General features: G+C 40.4%; 1 protein-coding gene across 1 annotated transcript in view; it reads right to left on the bottom strand.

The window, feature by feature from the left end:
* Window positions 1-59: 59 nt before the first annotated feature.
* The window catches only part of zgc:77151 (uncharacterized protein LOC337153 homolog), a 56,875-nt gene continuing 37,859 nt past the window's right edge, over window positions 60-19,075 (bottom strand). The window contains exons 7-12 of the mRNA XM_034683525.1: window positions 18,921-19,068; window positions 16,831-16,883; window positions 11,492-11,589; window positions 11,216-11,399; window positions 10,852-11,061; window positions 60-8,018 (exon numbers count right to left, since the gene is read on the bottom strand). Coding sequence (XP_034539416.1) covers window positions 6,786-8,018; window positions 10,852-11,061; window positions 11,216-11,399; window positions 11,492-11,589; window positions 16,831-16,883; window positions 18,921-19,068 — 1,926 coding nt within the window. The 3' untranslated portion in view covers window positions 60-6,785. The remainder of the gene's footprint in view (window positions 8,019-10,851; window positions 11,062-11,215; window positions 11,400-11,491; window positions 11,590-16,830; window positions 16,884-18,920; window positions 19,069-19,075) is intronic.

Genomic DNA, 19,075 nt, shown 5'->3' on the forward strand with positions numbered 1-19,075 from the left:
GAAACAGAAAGCGACACAGCAGAAGTTTTCAGGAACATGAAAAATGACAGAGCCAGCTCTGATTTTTATGAACAGATTACTTTTATTATAAATATACAGTGTTAAAATGGAATGGTACCTGACACTGCCAGCTGTTTTCTGTCAAAGAAAAATAAAATGGAACTTGAGTTTGTGTTGCATCTCTTCAATCATCAAATCATACACACTCAACAGGGAAATACAAAAACAAACAAAACACTCCCACTGAAGTCAAACACCTCAGAGGCCATATGAACACAGGCGGGTGGTAACGTCGGGAAGCGTGTGTTCTTTTCAGACAAAATAAGCAAAAGTTCAGCACAGTTTATAAAGAAAAGAACACTTGTGTTTTTAAGTTGATCTGGGTTTTCTGCTTCAGGGACAAGAAGAATATCAAAACATGAGCAAAATGCTGCCGGGTGAAAAAAAAAAGATTCCATGAGGTGAGACATTCATTGCTTCTTAACATCCAACTGTTTGTCAAAAAGTGCCACATGCAACATGTTAACATCCTCATAAATCAAACTACACTTCCATCAAACATGAAGATGTTAGAGATTCTTTCTGTTTGGTTTCCAGCAACCGTCAACGCAAAGTCATGAATCTGAAAGTGTAGATGTTAAACTAGGACAAGGTTCAACTTCAGAAATGTCAGAGTTAAATATTCCTTACATTCGTCACAGTTTCGTCAAGATATTAAATACATTAATTGGCCTGAATTTTGTGCTGTAACACTGCTAATTATTTGATTCCAACATTACGGCTTCTCAAGTTATTCAGCTATGTTAAACAATCTTTCAAGTGCAGATATTCAAGGCTAGAACTAGACTGCAGATGATAGCAGTGCTGGCTCAATGGGTGGCAACTTACAACCAGGTGAGTCAACACTGAGGAAGACTACCTGCATTTATTTGATTCCAGAATAGAGACACGGTTAAGAACTGCTTTGAAGTTTTTGCAATTAATGGTAATTAATTGTTGAAGTTCAGGCTAAACTAAACTCTGCAAAGGACTCATAAACACATTGTTTTTAATCCTCTAAGCCAGACTTCCATATTTGATTGTCTCGAAAGTAATCTTCAGATCCCCTGACCCCAGCCTCACATGTTTTATAGTAAAGTTTTAAAAACGTTCCACACTGCGTTAATGTGCCGTAGTGGATCAGCCCCATATATCTGTTTTTGTGCAAGTGATCCATTCCCCTACGCAAAGACTGTGCAGGACAATCTCTGTAGCATGTTAATGAGCATGTTAATATGTCACATGTAGCACCCTTTGATTCGATCATTTCTATCCATGAATGTCATCATAAGAGGAGTCGCATCACTAAGCGCTCAGATGGCCACCAGGAGTCCTGTAGGTCCAGTTTGCACGCTGTGGGAGCACCCCACGCTCGCTTCATTCACAGGTTCTTCTCTCCTGGTGTAATCAAACTTTAAACACAGAATTGATAAAACATGACACGACAACTTGAGCTGTTGTTTAAGCAAACAGCATGAAGGCTAATGAGCAAATTTAACTTTCATTTGCTTTCAAATATCAACTCCAATTTTCATTTGTGAGTATCAGGCACTTGGTTTTACAGAAATGCGCAGTGCCGCTAAAGACTGATGCTGCTGTAGTGTGCAAAACAGTGGATATAACAGATCTGTTAGAGCATGCATAACAAAATGTAAACATTTGAATCTTAACTTTATCAAAGAAATCAAAGAAACCTAAAGAAACCTTAACAAACTAAAGCTTAAAGAACCAAAGAAGGAGAACAAACTATCATCTCTCATACTGGTTTAACATACAGCTAGACTTGAAGACCTCCCACCCCCTTTACATGACACAGCAGGCGGGCAGCCCTCAGTGGCATGTTGTCACAACATAAACATTAACATGCACAAAATTAAAACAATAAAATAATACTAACTAAGGCAAAATGTTCAGGAGAGTCAGACTGAGACACTGAGATAAAACTGGTCCAGTGGAGCTGTGGTTTGACTGGGAGGCTCCCAGTGTGAGTCATAAAGCCTGGGTATGCTGGAGGAAAAAGTTTGTATGGTTTTCGTCTGAAGGGCAAAGACCGCCAGTTTCACTCAGAGGGGGGGTCGTGTGTGTAGACGAGATCAGATATTTATGGTTGCAGTTTGGTTGTTCACATGTAGAACTTGAAATATGATCTTCCAATACGCCTACTTTCACCTCAGATTTGAGAGGAAGTCCTAACCATATAAGGAGAGCTTGACTGTTCTCAAACATGCCCCAGTGGCCACTCAAAGTACTGCAACAAAAAATCCCATAAAGTCTAAATATCTTTGTAAAACTGTCCTTGGGTCACACCAGCTGCAAAAAAATTTTCTTACATATAAGAAATGTCATCAGGCGGAATAAGAGTCAGGAACACTACTGAGCATGTGCAGTCAATCGCACCACATGTAAAACACTCCCTCTCTGTTTACATTGACAAGCTAATTCTGCTCTGATTGGCTGAACTCAAGAGACTGATTTTCCAACTATGAGGGGGACATTTTTATACAGACACTAAGTGTTTTGCAAAAACATTTCAGGGATAGAGCTCTGAGGCAGAATCAGGTGGAGCTAGATCCCCATTTGGTGCCAACATTGCAGAGTGAGAGGATTCATGAAGAGAAACTTCTGTGACATGTTTGTGTTTTGTTTTTCTGTTACTTCCTGTGTTTTACATAAAAATACTTGGATGTAAACGCAATTATTGTAGAATGAAAATGTGCAGCTTAAAGGCTAATGTTTGACTGAGGACATAAGAAAGGCGCTGGTAAAGCAGACAAATTTCTGAAAGCTCACGCTTGAAACCGATTGTTTAAACCAGTCCTGATGTTGTTTGATGGATCAGGTTTATGGTGTTGTAAAGAACAGAGCTTGAATTTTAAATGTCTGTATTCACACCGGCAAAAAAACTCCTTAAAACTACTTGGGTTGAGCCGCAGTGTGAACGCTAACAGACAAGATTTTCATCCTGACTTTACCCAGAACTTTCCAGTCGGTCTCCTCGTTAAATTTCTGCACGAGGTGGGGATGAGCCGAGGGGACGAGTGATGATGTTAATATGATACGGCTATTGCTAACTCAGATTAGCAACACATGTGGTGTATAAAAACACCGAAGGCAAAGGAGAAGGCATCTAAACATCAGTTTACATGAAGCAGAGAACAGAGCGGACATTTTCAAGATTGTGTGTGAGACAGACGCAAATAAAGAGAGTTCAAGTTCAAGCAGCGTCGAGGCTCAAAGCTGTACAGGACTCATCTGTGGTCATACAAACTTTTTTCCTCTGTCGCACACAAAGGCTTTGATTGCTGCACACTGAGCACGCTCCAACACTCAACCTCACCTTCTTAAATACAGGTTTATGAACAGGATGAAGCAAAATGAGACACAAAATATACATCAATCTGTTGTTACATGATCAGACTTACTGTGAGATATATTAACTCTTACTGCATGGATGAAAATATGACTTTGCATGTCACCATCTCCTGCTCGTTATGGATCATTTCTTCTCTCATACTGTGAAAAGAGACCCTCCTTAAAGCAGACTGAAGATGATGACTGGTTTCAACATGACGGTAAATGTTAGAACAGTTTGATTCTGCTGAGAACTGTTGGGAAACATGTGCTTTGGTGCTTCTGCCCAGCTATGATCTACTGAGTATATATTTCTCTACTCATGCATTCATTCACAAACAATTCATATCTGTCTCACATGAGGCCAACAGTCAAATACATCTGTAAAAACTGCAAATATTTTCAGAACAAGTCACGTTTCCATTTAATTCAGTTCTTTCAAATATTCAAAAAAGCTGTTTCCAGACTGAGGTCAATATCTAAGACTTGCTGAGATGAAAGAATTTGCAGATTTGTACACAAAAACAAAACCAATATGGCATTAGCTACATAACTAAGAATAAACAGCACCATTAATTCCGGTGTCGTAGTTGAAATCACTACTCTGGTAAAATAACAAAAAGTTGGCAAATATAAATATGGAAAAATAAAAGAAGCAAGTTTGTACAGTAGGTGTGCAAATCTGAACCAACATCCGTCTGCGGCAGACAATTGAACAAGTCTAAGGAAAAGGCTGCGTCAAAGAGATACCTTGATGTTTACATTTGTACACTTAGAAGGTTTCCTCACAATATGGAGTCTGTTTCGTGTTGGCACTTTACACAAGAAGGAGACGAAGAAGGAGGAGGAGCAGAGATTTACAAAAAGAGAACAAGTTCTTTGGTGAAGCAGCGTGAATGCTGTCGGCTTGATTTTGCATTTTAACCGGGCATTAAAAAAACAATCTGAAGCTCTACATCTAAATCAGGAGGATCACAACGAGATGGAGATCCCTGATCAATCCGATAGGAAGATTTCACCCTTTTTATCTTTCTTATTAAGAATACACAGGGAGGATCAATACCACTCTCAATTTGATAAACTAGTTACAAACCAAAAGACTTTTGGGACCAAGCAGCCACCTCTGGTTTTAAAAATAAAATGAAACCAATGCAGAAGTGCGAAAACTGCAGTTCCTCAAATATCCACTAGAGGCTAGAGGAAACATATTTAGGTTCCAGCTTCAAATATCAATTTTACAGCAGAAGTAAACGTGCTTACAGTCAAGTTCAAAGCAAGGTTTTTATATTTACACACACTGAACTGGGTCTGATTTTTTTGGAACAAGTATGCATACATTTGTATAATAAGGGGCTGAGACGACAGCTGCACCTCTTTGTCTGTGTTCTGGTTGGTCAGAAGTTAGGTTAAGTACGGACCTGGTTTTTTTTATCTTCAGAAATGGAGGCCTATTCAAAACATGGCCTTGTCCTTGTGCTAAGCTAACTAGCTGCAGTTGTAGCTTCATGTTTACTAACCAAAGAATAATCAAACCAACTGACAACCTGCTCTGAACCCTATTTGAGGTCCGGATACGATGAGGAGGGCGCTTAGAAATACCAAAGATGTGCCAAGTACAAAAATGTGTAAAGGAAAGTCATGTGATCAGCATGAAAAGGTGGAATCCAGCATGAATGAGCTTCACTGAGCCACACAGAGAAACTGAAGTCAGACTGTGTTTACAGACGTCTAAATGCATCATGGAAACAAGACGGATGAATAAAAGTAACCCGAGGTAGAGGTGAATGTTCCAGCTACATATTCAAGTTTGATCTCTACACACTTCCTCAGGTGCTGATGAAACGTGACAATGCATGGTGGTGCACAGTGGTATGTGTGATGCCCACAGCAGGGCTGGATTACATCACAGGCTGTTGATAAAAAGTGGATGTAAGCTCTTGGTTGTAATCTTCTCAGTGGCCAGCAGAGGGCAGCTCCACTGGTTGTGAAAGGAAGTCCAGTTGTAGGTGATCTACAGGGGCTATTAACCTGCTTCTCTGTCTCTAGTTTCAGGTCTTCTTCAAACAGCTTGATGTTTACTTTTGTAATCATGGTCCCACTTGGAATCAAATCAAATAAAAAACTGCCTGGTTGTACAAACCATCACCCTCACCCTCTACCTCTTCCCCCCTCCCTGAAGACCCTCTGGAGCTCACTCTGTTCATCTTTCTAGTCGGAACATTTTGTGTAAAGCCTTTTTCAGCGAGCCAGAATCATCATTCAAAATAACTGGCAGCAATTAGGTACTTGGCGCGCACTCCAGCTCTATCCTTTTCTCCAAATATGGTCCCACCTGAATCTGAGAAAACAAGATGGAAACAAAAAAAAAACAGATCTGAAGCTTCAAACCCGTCGTTCACAAACCGTAATTTCTCATCACGAGGGCCGTACCCACTTCTCTTTACAGTCTACACTTCTGCTGATTCAAACCTGGGTGCTACCAGTGTTTGTCTTTTTGTTGGAGCCATCATACATTCAAAACTCTAGAACTTTGGGATTTTTTTGTCCAACCGTTTGCAGGAAACATACATTTTCATATTACTAACAGATCCCGGCCCCACTATGGAGTACAGTAAAACTACAGAGGTGCAACATCAAGGTATCTCTTCAGCTGAATGGATTTGAAGCCAGCAATGACTCAGATCGCAGGCTGTTTAAGGCACATATGTGTAAGAAGTTTATATATTTCAGCTAACAAGCAAGACTATAGAAAGGCTTCACTGAACGAGCTATAGCGTGAAGACCGAGGAGCTCCAGATAACATCCAGACACTTTATCAGAAAATAACTATTTCTCTACAGAAGTAGAGTACAATTTAAAAATCAAACTACCAAACTACAGTACACTTTAGGATGCTGATTTATGAAGTTTGATGCATAGCATCACCCATATATGTCATCTCGATTTCTATTTTCATTTCAGTAATGTGGATCTTATTCAACATTTCAGCGTAACATTGAATAGTGGAGTTAATAGTGTTATGGAGAGTTATGGCAGTGTTTGTTTAAGTCTGTTTCTTTTTTTAAACGTTTAAATGAAGAGAGAAAGGAAGAGAAAGTAATCCGTGATTGTCATGAGTCTCTGTTGACCTTCAATCAACAATGTGATCCAAAAGAAGAAAGAGACAAACTTCTGAAACCAGGAGAAAGTCAAATATTCTCAAAGATGGAGACAGAAACATCCCTGCTCCTTCGCGTTCAGGCTCAAATCTGATCCGGATCAACCGCTGAAGTATCCGGCGTCCACAAGCAAAAACAAGCCTGTATCAGATACAACTCTCCAGACTCCAAACCGACAAATTTTCAACTCATCGGAGAGTCCATGATCAAAAAAGCTACTAAAGAGAGGGAATAACGCTAAAAACAGTGTGTGTGTGTGTTGGAGGGCCCGGCTCTCCTCACCTCTGCTGGACCAGGACCAGAGCAGGAGGTGGGATTCGACTCCTCCGTCTTGGTCTTTGCAGTTTGACATCGCTCCATTTCAACCATCTCCTCCTCCTCCTCCTCCTCCTCCTCCTCCTCCTTCACCTCTTTCTTTACTCCCTCTCCATTCTCAGTCTCGGTCCGTTGGGGTTCAGCTTTTGATTCTGGAGGATGAAACTTCGCGAACCTGGTCCCGTTCAGATCGTCTTCGAATTTTACTTGGAAAGGAGGCAGCCCGAGCAGGAAGGCCCTGATCCTGCTGGGAGAGCTCAGGTCTGCTGGTTCCTCCTGGTTTTTCATCTCTGCGTCCTCCTCTCCTCTTCCTGAAGAACTTCCACCAGAGCTGGTTGTATCCCCCTGGCTAAAGTCCTCAGTCTCTTCCGAGCAGCCAGGTCTGGGTCTTTTGGATGGGGGCTGGTCTGTGTTACCGTTGACGGTTGCTGAGCTTGGTTCTGGTCCATCTGTGCTGGGTCTCTTGATGGGGAAGCGTTTGCTAAGGTTCAGGGGCAGCGCCTGCTCGGGGGGAGGTGTGATGGGGGAGCAGGGGGGTTTGGTGGTCAGGTCCTGGGACAGAGCCTCAGAGAGACGGCGAGTGAAGGTCTGGAACTGAGACGAGCCCAGACGAGTCCTCATCAGCTGGCACACCTGAACGCTGCAGTCCAGGTTCAGAGGCAAGACCCGGAGAGGGGGAAGAGGGGGTCGAGTCCTGGCCTCCAGGCTGCCCCCTCTCTGGGCTCCGTCATCCACGGTGCAGCTGGAGCAGTGGTTGTGGGGCTGGTGTAGTGGGTTGGGCTGAGGCTGGAGTTGGTCTCCAGCTGGGTGAGGGGTATCTGGACTTCCAGTTTTGGGCTGAAGGGTGTAGATGGTAGGAAGGTGCTGGGTCGGATCCTGAGGGGTCAGAGCGGGACTCTCCATGCCTCTCTGGAGGCTGATGCGGTTCCTGAAGACATCCAGGGGACACACACCTTTGATAGGACTGAATCCACCCAGAGACCCCCCCACGAAGTGTCGAGGCAGCGTGGCGAGGAGCACACCCGGAGCTGGAGCTGCAGACTCCCCTGGTTTCAGTTCCTTCAGTTTGGGCTGGAAGGGGAGGAAGGGGGTCGTCATGGGGGAGAGGTCAGGGGTGAGGGGCATGTTGGTGAGGAGAACAGCTGGCTGGATTTGCTGCAGAAAAAAAGAAGAAGAAGAAGAAGAAAGAGACAGAAGGCTGTTAATAAAGACAAAAACACTGCTTTGGTTCTTTTCAGTTTTTAAAAAGTCAAATTTTAACTCCTCCTGATTGGATCGTATCAATCAAGTAGTCTGAAACACCCTTCACTACTTTCTGCAGTATGATTTTGTCGGTCTGTATCAGCCAAATTGCACCAGATTTGCCTCAGGTCCGTCTCCGATCCATCATAGCACCGGATCTGATAGTTTTCTATTCTAGTCAATGTGTTAACTTCTACTGGATCCGCTCCGTTGCATTCCGGCTGTGTCTCTAATCCGGCATCAATCTCAACAGAGCAGATGGAGCGGGACAGGAAGTCAGGCTATCATTAGATCCAGAAAGACAACATGGATGAGGAGTGGAGGAGAATCCTTGATTAAGTGAGTGCCTCGGAAAAACCTCTGTCTGTAATCCTGCTCGACCACAGCGGATCGGAGACGGCCCGGACATGGATCTGGTGGAAGTCCCGTGTAAGCCTCAGCCTCTCTGCTGACGTTATTTCTCTCTGTCTTGACTGATCCTTAACCAAACGTATTGCTTATTCTGAAGAGACCACCAGGAACCTGTTTGTGGGATTAAGTACACAGCTGACCAAAATAATCACTGTGCAAAATTAAAACTAGTTGAGCAGTAAAATCTACAAAATCCACTTTATACACGTAACTCATAGCCCATCCCTTTCCCTCACAAGTGAATCCAGAATGACGGTGAAACTCAATGAAACACAGAATCAAAGAAAACAAAGTTAACGCTGAGGAGACAGTCAAGGGTGAATTCACGGAGAGTAGATTGTGACCGCTGGTAGCACCAAGAAGTACATATCTTGCCCCGCTGCTATCTGCTCCGTCTCAAGGTCCAACTCACTAAGTGTATAGTATCTTGTTGAACCTAACATACGTTTAACTTACTGCTTTTATCTCTCACTCACTAAAGTCCTTGAAGGAACGGGTGTCTTATATAAGCATCTGCTATAAACACTACAGTACTTGGATGCATTGAATGTTTTTAATTTATCTATGTGTACTGGATCTGTCCCTCATAAATAAACCATAATATAAATAAGTAAGATGCTACTTGCGCTGCAGCAGAGTTTGGAGTCTTAACTCTTTGCATGTACTGTATGAAGAAGTCTTTTTGACTCACTCGCTCAGGTTTAGAGGGCTCAAAAGCTGAGCAGTCCTTTTGTGAATCAGGCCCTCTGTTATCTACTCAGTCAGTGGTTAAATGTACTGATACATGCTTATTGTCGTTAGATGTGCTTTAATATTCCACATCAATAGAGTTCCACAGGGGTCTTCCGGGTCTGTCAGAAATTAAATCTTGGATGTTGGACAACTTTTTAAAACTGAATGACTCCAAATTTGAAGTCATTGTGTTAGGCCCCCCAGCGAAAAAGGGATCAAATCATGACACATTTAGGTGAGCTTTCAAAAAATGTTAAGCCCTCAGCTAAAAAATCTTGGTGTCATTTTTGACCAGAATTTGTATTTTGAGCCACAGGTGAAAAAAGTTGTCCAGTCTTGTTTTTATCAGCTCAGAAATATATCAAAAGTCAAGTCCTTAATGTCAGCAAAAGAACTTCAGAAACTCATTCACGCCTTTATATCCTCCATCTCAATTACTGTAATTCTCTGTACACACGTCTCAATCAGAAATCAATCCACCATCTACAAACAGCTCAAAACGCAGCAGCTTGTATTTTAACAAAAACTAAATAATGTGCCCACATCACCCCCATTTGAGCTCATCTACACTGGCTGCCTGTTGATTTTAGGATTGATTTTAAGATAATTTTACTGACTTTTAAAGCACAACATGGACTTGCCCCTCTATATATCTCTGAGCTTTTATCCCCCTACAAACCTGGACACAGTCTGAGATCCTCTGGCTGTGCTCTGCTGGCTATTCTAAGGACCCGACTGAAAACCAAAGGGGACAGGGCTTTTTCAGTCAGAGCTCCAACACTCTGGAACAGCCTGCCAGATGAGATCAGACTTGCAGAGTTGCTCCCGTGTTTTATGTCATTACACATTTTTACAGGAACACTTCTAATGTGTGATTTTATTTAATTTTAGCTCTGATTTTAAGGGTCTGTTTTATAAGTTGGTATGGTTTTAGGTTTTTGTTTCATTTTTTTCCCCCACTTCATTCTGCTTTGCACTTCTTTCTGTCTTTATTGCCCCCCACTGTGAAGCACATTGTTAGTGTATTGAAAAGTGCTATATAAATAAAGTATTATTATTGTTGTTATTATTATTATTATTATTATTATTATTATTATTATTATTATTAATATTATTATTATTATCATCACTGCCTTTACAGATACAATTATGAACTGGAGCATTCACAAAGAGGTCTGTTTCAGCTTCAGTTTTCAGTTAAATGTCGACTCCACCACTTTACACTCCTCTCCACGGCCAGCAGAGGGAGCCTTACCTGGTTTGTCATCTGTGAATACTAAATAAAGGTTGTGTGGTTTGAAGCTTTGTATTCATCTGCTGGATTTAGCAGGCTGTTTGTATCAGAGAGTATGAGAGGGGAGCTATTTTAAAGTCTCATAGAGGCTCCAATCATATCATTTTGATACAATTTTACTCACATTATATTCTAGTTTTTAGAATATATCATGTAAATATTTTGTGCAGTATTTTGATCTGAAGTGAAATCCAGCCTTTATGTGGTGATAATGTTGTATACGTTGGGTATATGAGGCATCACTTGAATCAGATCTAAAAGCATGTAATGTTCCCTGCAGTACAGAACCGAAGAGTATTGAGTGGTTACCCTGTGTGTGCTGCCTCCTCCCCCTCCTGCTGCTGCAGCTCTGGCTGGAGGAATCAGAGGACTCTGCAGCGGACACTCTGTTGCTGCTTTAGCATTAGCCTGCTGCTGAGCCAGCAGTTTGGCCTGGGCAATCAACGTGGACTTGTTGCGTGTCCCTGGCGGCCGTCCTCGACCTCTCTTCACCACAACAGTGCCATTTGGAGTAATGATCTGATGGAAAGACAAAGATCACCTGTAACTTTGTGCCATCTTTGAGCTGTGTTTTGGTTTCTTTGGAGGATGGTGCATCTTTTCTTTTGTATTCTATTTATTAAATTCTTACTTTTTAAAAATTATTTTCACATGAAGTACATTTAGGACTCACAGTTTGAGGAGGAAGAGCAGCTGAGATCTTCTTCTCCTTGGCTTTGGGTCCAGGTTTTCTGCCTCTTTGAAGTGGTTTCCTTCCTCTGATACCTTTAGGTCTTGGAGGCAAGGGGCATTCTGGGATTTTGAATTCTGCTCCTCCTCCTCCTGCTATGAGGTGCTCTTCATAAGGCAGCAACAACCTGAGACACAGACACACACACAGACATTCACAGTTACAGGAGACCTCATGCTTTCAGGTTTTAATTTCAGCTGTAGTGATTTCCTGTCGTACCTCTCGTAGTGTCTCCTGGTGCAGGTAGCAGCACTGGTGCTTCCCGGACATCCTCCCAGCTCGTTATAAACCACTTTCCACAGGCGGTCGTTTGTCACCTGAGAAACACATTAACATGAAGGTTATCTTTGAACACTTTGAAACCCTTAAACTCAGCAGAGAAAGACAGAACTGGAATTTGAAGGAGCAGGTAAACGTGGGAACAAATTAAATATTTACTGTAAAAGCGTGAGTTACTTTAGTCAGCGTTTCTGAGCAGAGGAGAGTGGTTTCTGGAGGTCCTAAAAATACTTGTGTACTCTATTTTTACTTAGTGAAATACAAACTACCTCACAGACTCAAAAGCTGGAACAAACCTCACAAACGTGCACGTTTGGCTGGAGTTTCATTTCTTCATGTATTTTAAGTTTTATAAAACACAGCAGAGTTTAGGGGTATCTAAATACACCGTATGGACCGTAAGGAGGAAATCTTAAAAGTGCACTTGTTAACAGTGGATTGAGAAAACATTAAAACTGCCTTTTAGGGAACTTAAGAGTTTTTAAAGGGTAGCTTAAAACAGTCGCTAAAGGGTACCTTGAAACAGGCACTAACAATTACCTTGAAATAGATGTTTGAGGAAGCCTTTGAACTGAGGCTTGTAACTTGAAACTAGTGGATGACTGATTTCAGTTTCTCAAAAGCCGATAATAAGAGAGCAAGTTGGCTGATGGACGATATCCTGTTGCTGTTGTTGTTGAATATACAGGGTTAACTTAGCCAGTAACATGTTTTTGATACATTTGAATCAATTTATGAATGGAAAATGACATTGGGTTACACTATAGTTTCAGAAAAATGACTGATATTTTTGTCAGAAGCAATAAAAAACTCCATTATTAATATTTATTAAAAAGTTGAAAAAATGTATCTTCTGAAATGTCTGTGTGAGTTTAGCTATGTTTGAAAAACTAAACATGAACTTAGAGTCCGCATATCAAAACACAAAAGTAGCATCAGAACCAATGACGCTAAGTCCCCTGTTACCAGACATTTCGACATTGCTGGTCATGGAGTTTGCATGCTGAGATTCATGGGGATTGAGTCCTGATAGAGACAAGAAACTCCTTCAGAGAGAGGCTTATTGGATCCATTATCTGCAAACCTGTGTCTCCTAGAGGCTTAAATCAGGGGTTTTCTTTTTCCTGTTTCCTGTATGTGTATTTATATTTTGGTTTTCAGGTGCTGATGAAAGCCTAGGGATGAAAGCATAAGTTTCTTTAAGCTGCCGTCAATTTCTAAAATTAAAAGTTTTGTACTGTATTGTAAATACTGACATTTTCTTTTTTTTTTCCTTTTTGGGTCAGCAGTGCACCAAGTAATTTTTTTTGAGTAGTTTCAAGAGAGCATGCCAATTCTCTATCTTATAATATGTATTAAACTCTAGACAGTAACTGTTATATTTGACATGCTGTCATTGACCTTGTGTGTGCAGGCAGCTGCCAATGCTGATTACATCAATAAGCCATTAATCAGCCAGTCTCTACTTGTTACAGTCCTTAATTAGTACATGGAGACAGATGCTAATTGGAACCAAGAGACAGATGCTCAAAGCTTCTTTAAGTCCTGCTTTAAGTCAGATGTTGAAAAGGACCCTTTTAAATCAATGCTACCGTCTTCGTATGAAATGGATTAAGACGGTTTTATGAGGCCTATAGGAGACACCACCAGGTACTTTGAAACAGATGTTATCTTAATCTGGTACAAAATGATATATTCTATACTTTAGATAAACAACAAAAACATCCTTCGTCCACCTCTGTAACATTACACGCCTTAGATTCCTCTCTCCTCCTCTGCTGCAGAAACACTCCTCCACGCCTTAATAACCTCCAGACTCGACTACTGCAACAGCATCCTTTACGGCCTTCCCTCCACTGACCTCTAAAATCTACAATATGTCCAGAACTCAGCTGCCTGGTTACTCACCCACTCTGCTCCAGAGCTCACATCACATCCATCCTTCATCACCTCCACTGGCTCCCCATACAGCACCAAATCCACTTCAAGATCCTGCTCACCACCTACAAAGTCCTCAACAACCTGCCCCCTCATACCTGACCGACCTCCTCAAACGCCACTCCCCATCTCGCTGCCTCAGATCATCAGATGCCAATCTCCTGTCCCCTATCACCAAGACCAAGCACCACACCTTGGGGGACAGAGCCTTTGCCATCGCTGCCCCGACTCTCTGGAACTCCACTCCAACTCTGACTATCTTCAATCATTTAAAAACCGACTCTACCTCTTCAAAAAAGCTACAACATATGACCTCTACTTTCTCCCCACCTCTGTGTTTTTTGCACTTCATGTAAAGCGACTTAGAGCACTTAGAAAAGTGCTATATAAGTACTTTAAATTATTATCATTATTATAAACAAAGAGCTCTCAAACAAATGTGTTATCTTCAATCAGACGATTAAGTGTTCTCTAAACAGATGTTGAACACATAAAACATTGCCTATATGAAACATATAGTATCTGGAAACATGTGTAACAAGACACTAAGTCACTCGCTTGATAAACTAGTATGACGCAGGTAATCTAGGAAACCATAACACAGTGAGATGGGTACCTTTCACATTTGAACCGATACGGTACCGATACCCGGTACCTGGGAATCGGTACTGGTACTCAACGGTACCAATTTTCGGTACTTTTGTGTTTTTATGTAGTAATAAATATTAATTAAAAAAAAAATCTCAAATTTGTTTAATTTAACATATGTATTCAATTTAACGTGAAATGAACAGAAACAGGATTATATGGGTGATTAGATATATTAGCTGACACGTGCTCGTGGCGTCTAATTGCTTTTTCAGGAGTTTATCAACTAACACACGTGAATGCCTGCGGACGGGAAAAAGTCAGTTCTCCGTCTCTTTATAATAACAGGACACACAACTTACTTGTTGAACATTCACGCACACAGGAACGGTTATAAACGGGGTTAGGTAGTCGGAGCGAGAGGGTCAGTCTCAACCATAGACTGTATAAAATAAACTTAATCCTCATGAAGTTCTGCCTCGCGGTGAGTGTGCGCGCCCGTCAGCTGCAGGTTCCGTTTGGCGCGCTCCCGCGCAGATGCAGAGAGCAGATCACCTACTCTTCCACTCCCTCACAGTCACAGGGATGCGTTCAGGTACCGAAACATGGTACCGTTTGATTTTACGTGAGTCGGTACTCGGTAGTACCGAATATAAAAGTACCGAATTCGGTACCCATCCCTATAACACAGGCACTAAAGAGACACAATCTGGCCTTCATAATAATACACAACTTACCATGAAACTGGTTATTCAGGGTACCTTAAAACAGATTCTACAAAACATTTCCTGGCCTACATTACACACTCCAGGCTACTTTATAACTAACATTTGAGAGACACTACATGGCCTGCATGACACACTAGTTTCTTTGAAATAGGCAGTCTAAGGCAGGGGTTCCCAAACTTTTCAGCCAGTGACCCCCAAAATATAGGCGCCAAAGACTCACAACTCCCACTGTTCCTCAAAGTGAATTAATGTGGCTTCATTTAGCTGCTCTGCAGAAAATTAGCCTACCTATATGAGCATGTGGCTGTGTTTCCTGTGCCGTTATGAATTAACCTACTGCTACTGATACTGTTGATAATGAACTGTTCACTAACACTAAACTTAGGAGTCATCTGGCAAAAAGAAAGGCAGGAAACTCATTACATTTTCTATTTTCAAGGTTTTATTTCAAGTTTAGCCACTCATTTTGTACATATTTTTTACTATAATAGGTAAAATTTACTATTTCTTGATAACTTAAAAAAAAAACGTTCTGGAAGACATCTTAAGACCCCCCATTTGTGTCCCGACCCACACTTTGGGAACCCCTGGTCTAAGGTACCTTAACACAGACATCATATAGATACTATCTGACCTGCATGATACACTGTTTTCTAAACTGTTTATCAAGGGTGCCTTAAAATAGACTCTAAAGAAACACAGCCTGGCCTGCATTACACACTAGTTTCTTTAAAACAGGTTACCACAGGTTACTTGAAACAGCAGTGATAGGGTACATTTAACAGACAAACACACGTCTGCCTGTATGAAGCACAAAAAGGAAAACATATCAATCTCTTTCTGTGAAAGACTCAAACATGAAACCTCCATTAACATAGGCCAAAACCTCAAAAAACCTCTAATGAAAGAAAACTGCTGAGTCATGTAACCTCTCGTTTTGTTATGATCTGGAGACTCGTAGAAACAGAAATTACAAACAGCGTGTTTGAAAACATGTTTGTAAAATGTTCTGAAATCTAATTTTCTTTAAAAGTCCTCAGAGGAGAAAGGAGTATTTTTAAGTGTATATAAATAATTAAAACATACCACGGTGTGTATAAAGAGCTGTAACACTATGTGGTGTAGTACAGTATTGTTCAGTGCAAGGCTCACTGCAGTACAGCGGGTAAGAAAAGCCTTTTGTTGTGAACAGAGCAGCTCTCAGCTGAAACTGTAATGCTGTTTATCTGTCTGTCCGCTTGTTTTCATTCACGTGAAGCTGCTTTTGTTGTCTGTTTATCTACTGCAACATGCTGAGAAACCAGTCTGATAGTTTAACCTGAAAACTGCTCTGTTTATGACGTGTTACCTGGCTGCGTTTAATACTTGATCCTGATTGGTCAAAACTACCCCCATCTGCAACATAGATTCATTTTCAACAACAAACAGGGACAACCTGATCACACACGTCATATCAAATCAATAATCGGGGACATTAAAGCTAATTTCATCTCTGCCTGTTGACACTGTGGCAAAAACATTAGTTTACCAGGCTAGTGAGCTAGTGAGTGTATATCCAAGTTGCTAACAGCTACAAAGTAACTCAAAAAGTGGTAGTAAAAGTAGCTACAATGTTAAATGTCAGGGATTAAGTTTATTATTTTAGTGACTGGGTGGCTATGCAAATTGCAATGGCTTCCAACCAGCTGCTCACTTTATATGATCCTTTACAAATAAATTTATTCAATTAGTATTTATTTATTTAGTATTCATTTAACAAGTTATTTATTTAATTAGTATTTATTTATGATTTATCTATTCTGTATTTATCTAATAAGTAATGTATTTAATTCATAATTAATTTCATTAGTTTAATTAAATCTAATTAATTAATTAAATCACACACAAACAATTAAAATAAACCCATTTTTTTTCTTCACAAAAAATGTAATATTTGTCATCTTCTCAGGTAACTCTCCATAAGAAAACAAACTCCACACAATAAAACGTGTTCTTAGCTTAAAACACTAGAGTTATGAGACTCACCTTATGGTATCCTCCAAGCCTCTTGACCACAGAGTACATGAGGAAGAGGTCGACTGAGGACAGAGAGGATGAAGAAGGTTGGAAACAGCAGAGAGATATAAATAATGAAAACAGCTGATAAAAATGTAAATCAGGTTTTAACTCTGATACAACGCATCAATTTGACCATATAAACACAATCTGATAAAACTAATCTGCAGAGAGCTTTGACTGAACATGATGTTTTTTCCGGCTCGTAAAAATAAAATAAAATCCAGATTAATCAAACCCCTGCTGTGTTATTATGTTTCCAGCCCGACAGAGGAGGCGAGACTGCAGCTTTAATCTTAATAAACCAGATCAGCTGAAACTTTAATGACCTCAGAGACGACAGCAGAGATAAGCAGAGCTAACGTCATGATTTCAGCTCTCAGGTCTTCAAACACACAGCCGGGCAGGAGGCTTTAACTCGGACACCTTCATGCAGAGGTTTCTCTAGATTTCTACTTTGTCAGGTTTAGTAAGCCGCTCTTTGAATGTAATACTTCAAAAAGAGAAGGATGTACGTTTTTCTAATGAAAAAACAACATGAATATTAAATAGTTTACTCAGTAATTCATGGGGACGCCAGAGAAAGAAGAAAAAAAAAACAGAAGTGTTAAAAGATGAACAAGTGTCAAATACAGGAAATGAAGAGCATGACGAGGGAAAAGAAGAAAGTGAGAGAAACACAGAAAGAAAAGGAGAGAAACAAATAACAGTAGGGGTCAACAGAGAAATTAAGAAAAAGTTATAAGAAAACAAAAAAAGAAGAAAGAAAAGAGAGTGGTAGTGACACTGGGATGAAGGCTAGCTAGCTCTTTCTTCTGCTGCTTCTTCTTCTTCGTCTGTCTGCCATTTTGTAACACATGGCATGCAGCACATGGCATGTAGCAGTACCGCCCCTACTATGGACCAAGTCGTTACTTTGTATAATCGTATGCTTATTTTTAGCACAACATGAACATTTAATATTTGTAATGAGTCTGTTTTCATCAATACCAGAATATTGCAACAGTCCTGAAAGTTTTATTTTTAATATTTAAAGATGCTTATTTAGATCGTCTTTCAAATTGTTGTTTTCATAGAAAATAAAAAACATTTTGGTTTGTTGTTGGTATTTGAATGGTTTAATTTTCATGTGAAATAGTTGAATTCTGGTTAAATAAAAACTGTAATAATAATCATAACTCTTGAAGTTAACCTTCATGAGTTATTATCCTTTTCAGTTTCGGGACGATGACTCATCCGGGCTCAGAGGCAAGATGGAAGGAAATGAACCTGTGAGCTTCTTTCATTTTGAAAATGTCAAATGTCTCTGTTTGATTTGACTCTTAGAGAGAGAGGTGAAGGAAGAAGAGCGATAGAGAAAGAAGGTACGGTAATAGGTTGAAAAAAAGGACAAAGCTTTCTAAAGATGGACTAAAGTCAGAAGTAAAGAAAAATAATAGATGGCTACATAAAAGTGAGAGCAATTGGAAGGGAAGAAGAGACAGGAAGGAAAGATTAACAGAGATACATTCAGAATGAGAAGACTTACAAATGTGGAAAGAAAGGAGAAACAGAGCAGAGAGATGTGGAAAATAAAGAGAGAGAAACAGGGACCGATAAAAAAAACCCCAGAAAACTAGGGCAAGGAAAAAAAAAAGAAAATTTTAAAAAGAACAAATAAAGAGATTTTAGAAAAAGAGGGGAGAATGATACAAAATGAAACAAAGAAAGACAAGAGGAAAAAAAAGGAAGAATGATAAATGAAACAGAAACAAAAAAGAAAGAGAAAGAGATGAAAACGCTGACAGAGAGAGAGAGAGAAAGAAAGCACCTAAGAGAACAGAGCAGAAACACATTTTTTAAAACTACAAAAAAAGGAAACAAAAACAAAGAAAGTACAAAAGACCGAAAAAGAGAAAAAGAAAAAAGAATAAAACTCTCTTTTTGAAGGCGAAAAAAAAAAATCTAACATGAAAACGAAGAATAGATTTAGCTCCTCCGTTTTGCCTAAGCTGAGGTAAAAGGGTAAAAAGAAAAAAAGACAGGCTGAAATTAAATAAAGAACAGATTTAGTTTCTCACTCTTTTTGAATCCGAGGTTTGGGACTTTGTGGATGGACAAGCCGCTACGGTCCATGTAGGAGAAGAGCTGATCCAGGAAGAGCTGCTCTTCAGGGTGAGGGAGCCAGCTGCCCTCACAGCCCACCTCCACGCTGCCCATCACGTTCTCCTGAGGG

Source organism: Notolabrus celidotus, chromosome 5 (genome assembly GCF_009762535.1).
Source record: "Notolabrus celidotus isolate fNotCel1 chromosome 5, fNotCel1.pri, whole genome shotgun sequence".
Lineage (NCBI taxonomy): Eukaryota > Metazoa > Chordata > Actinopteri > Labriformes > Labridae > Notolabrus > Notolabrus celidotus.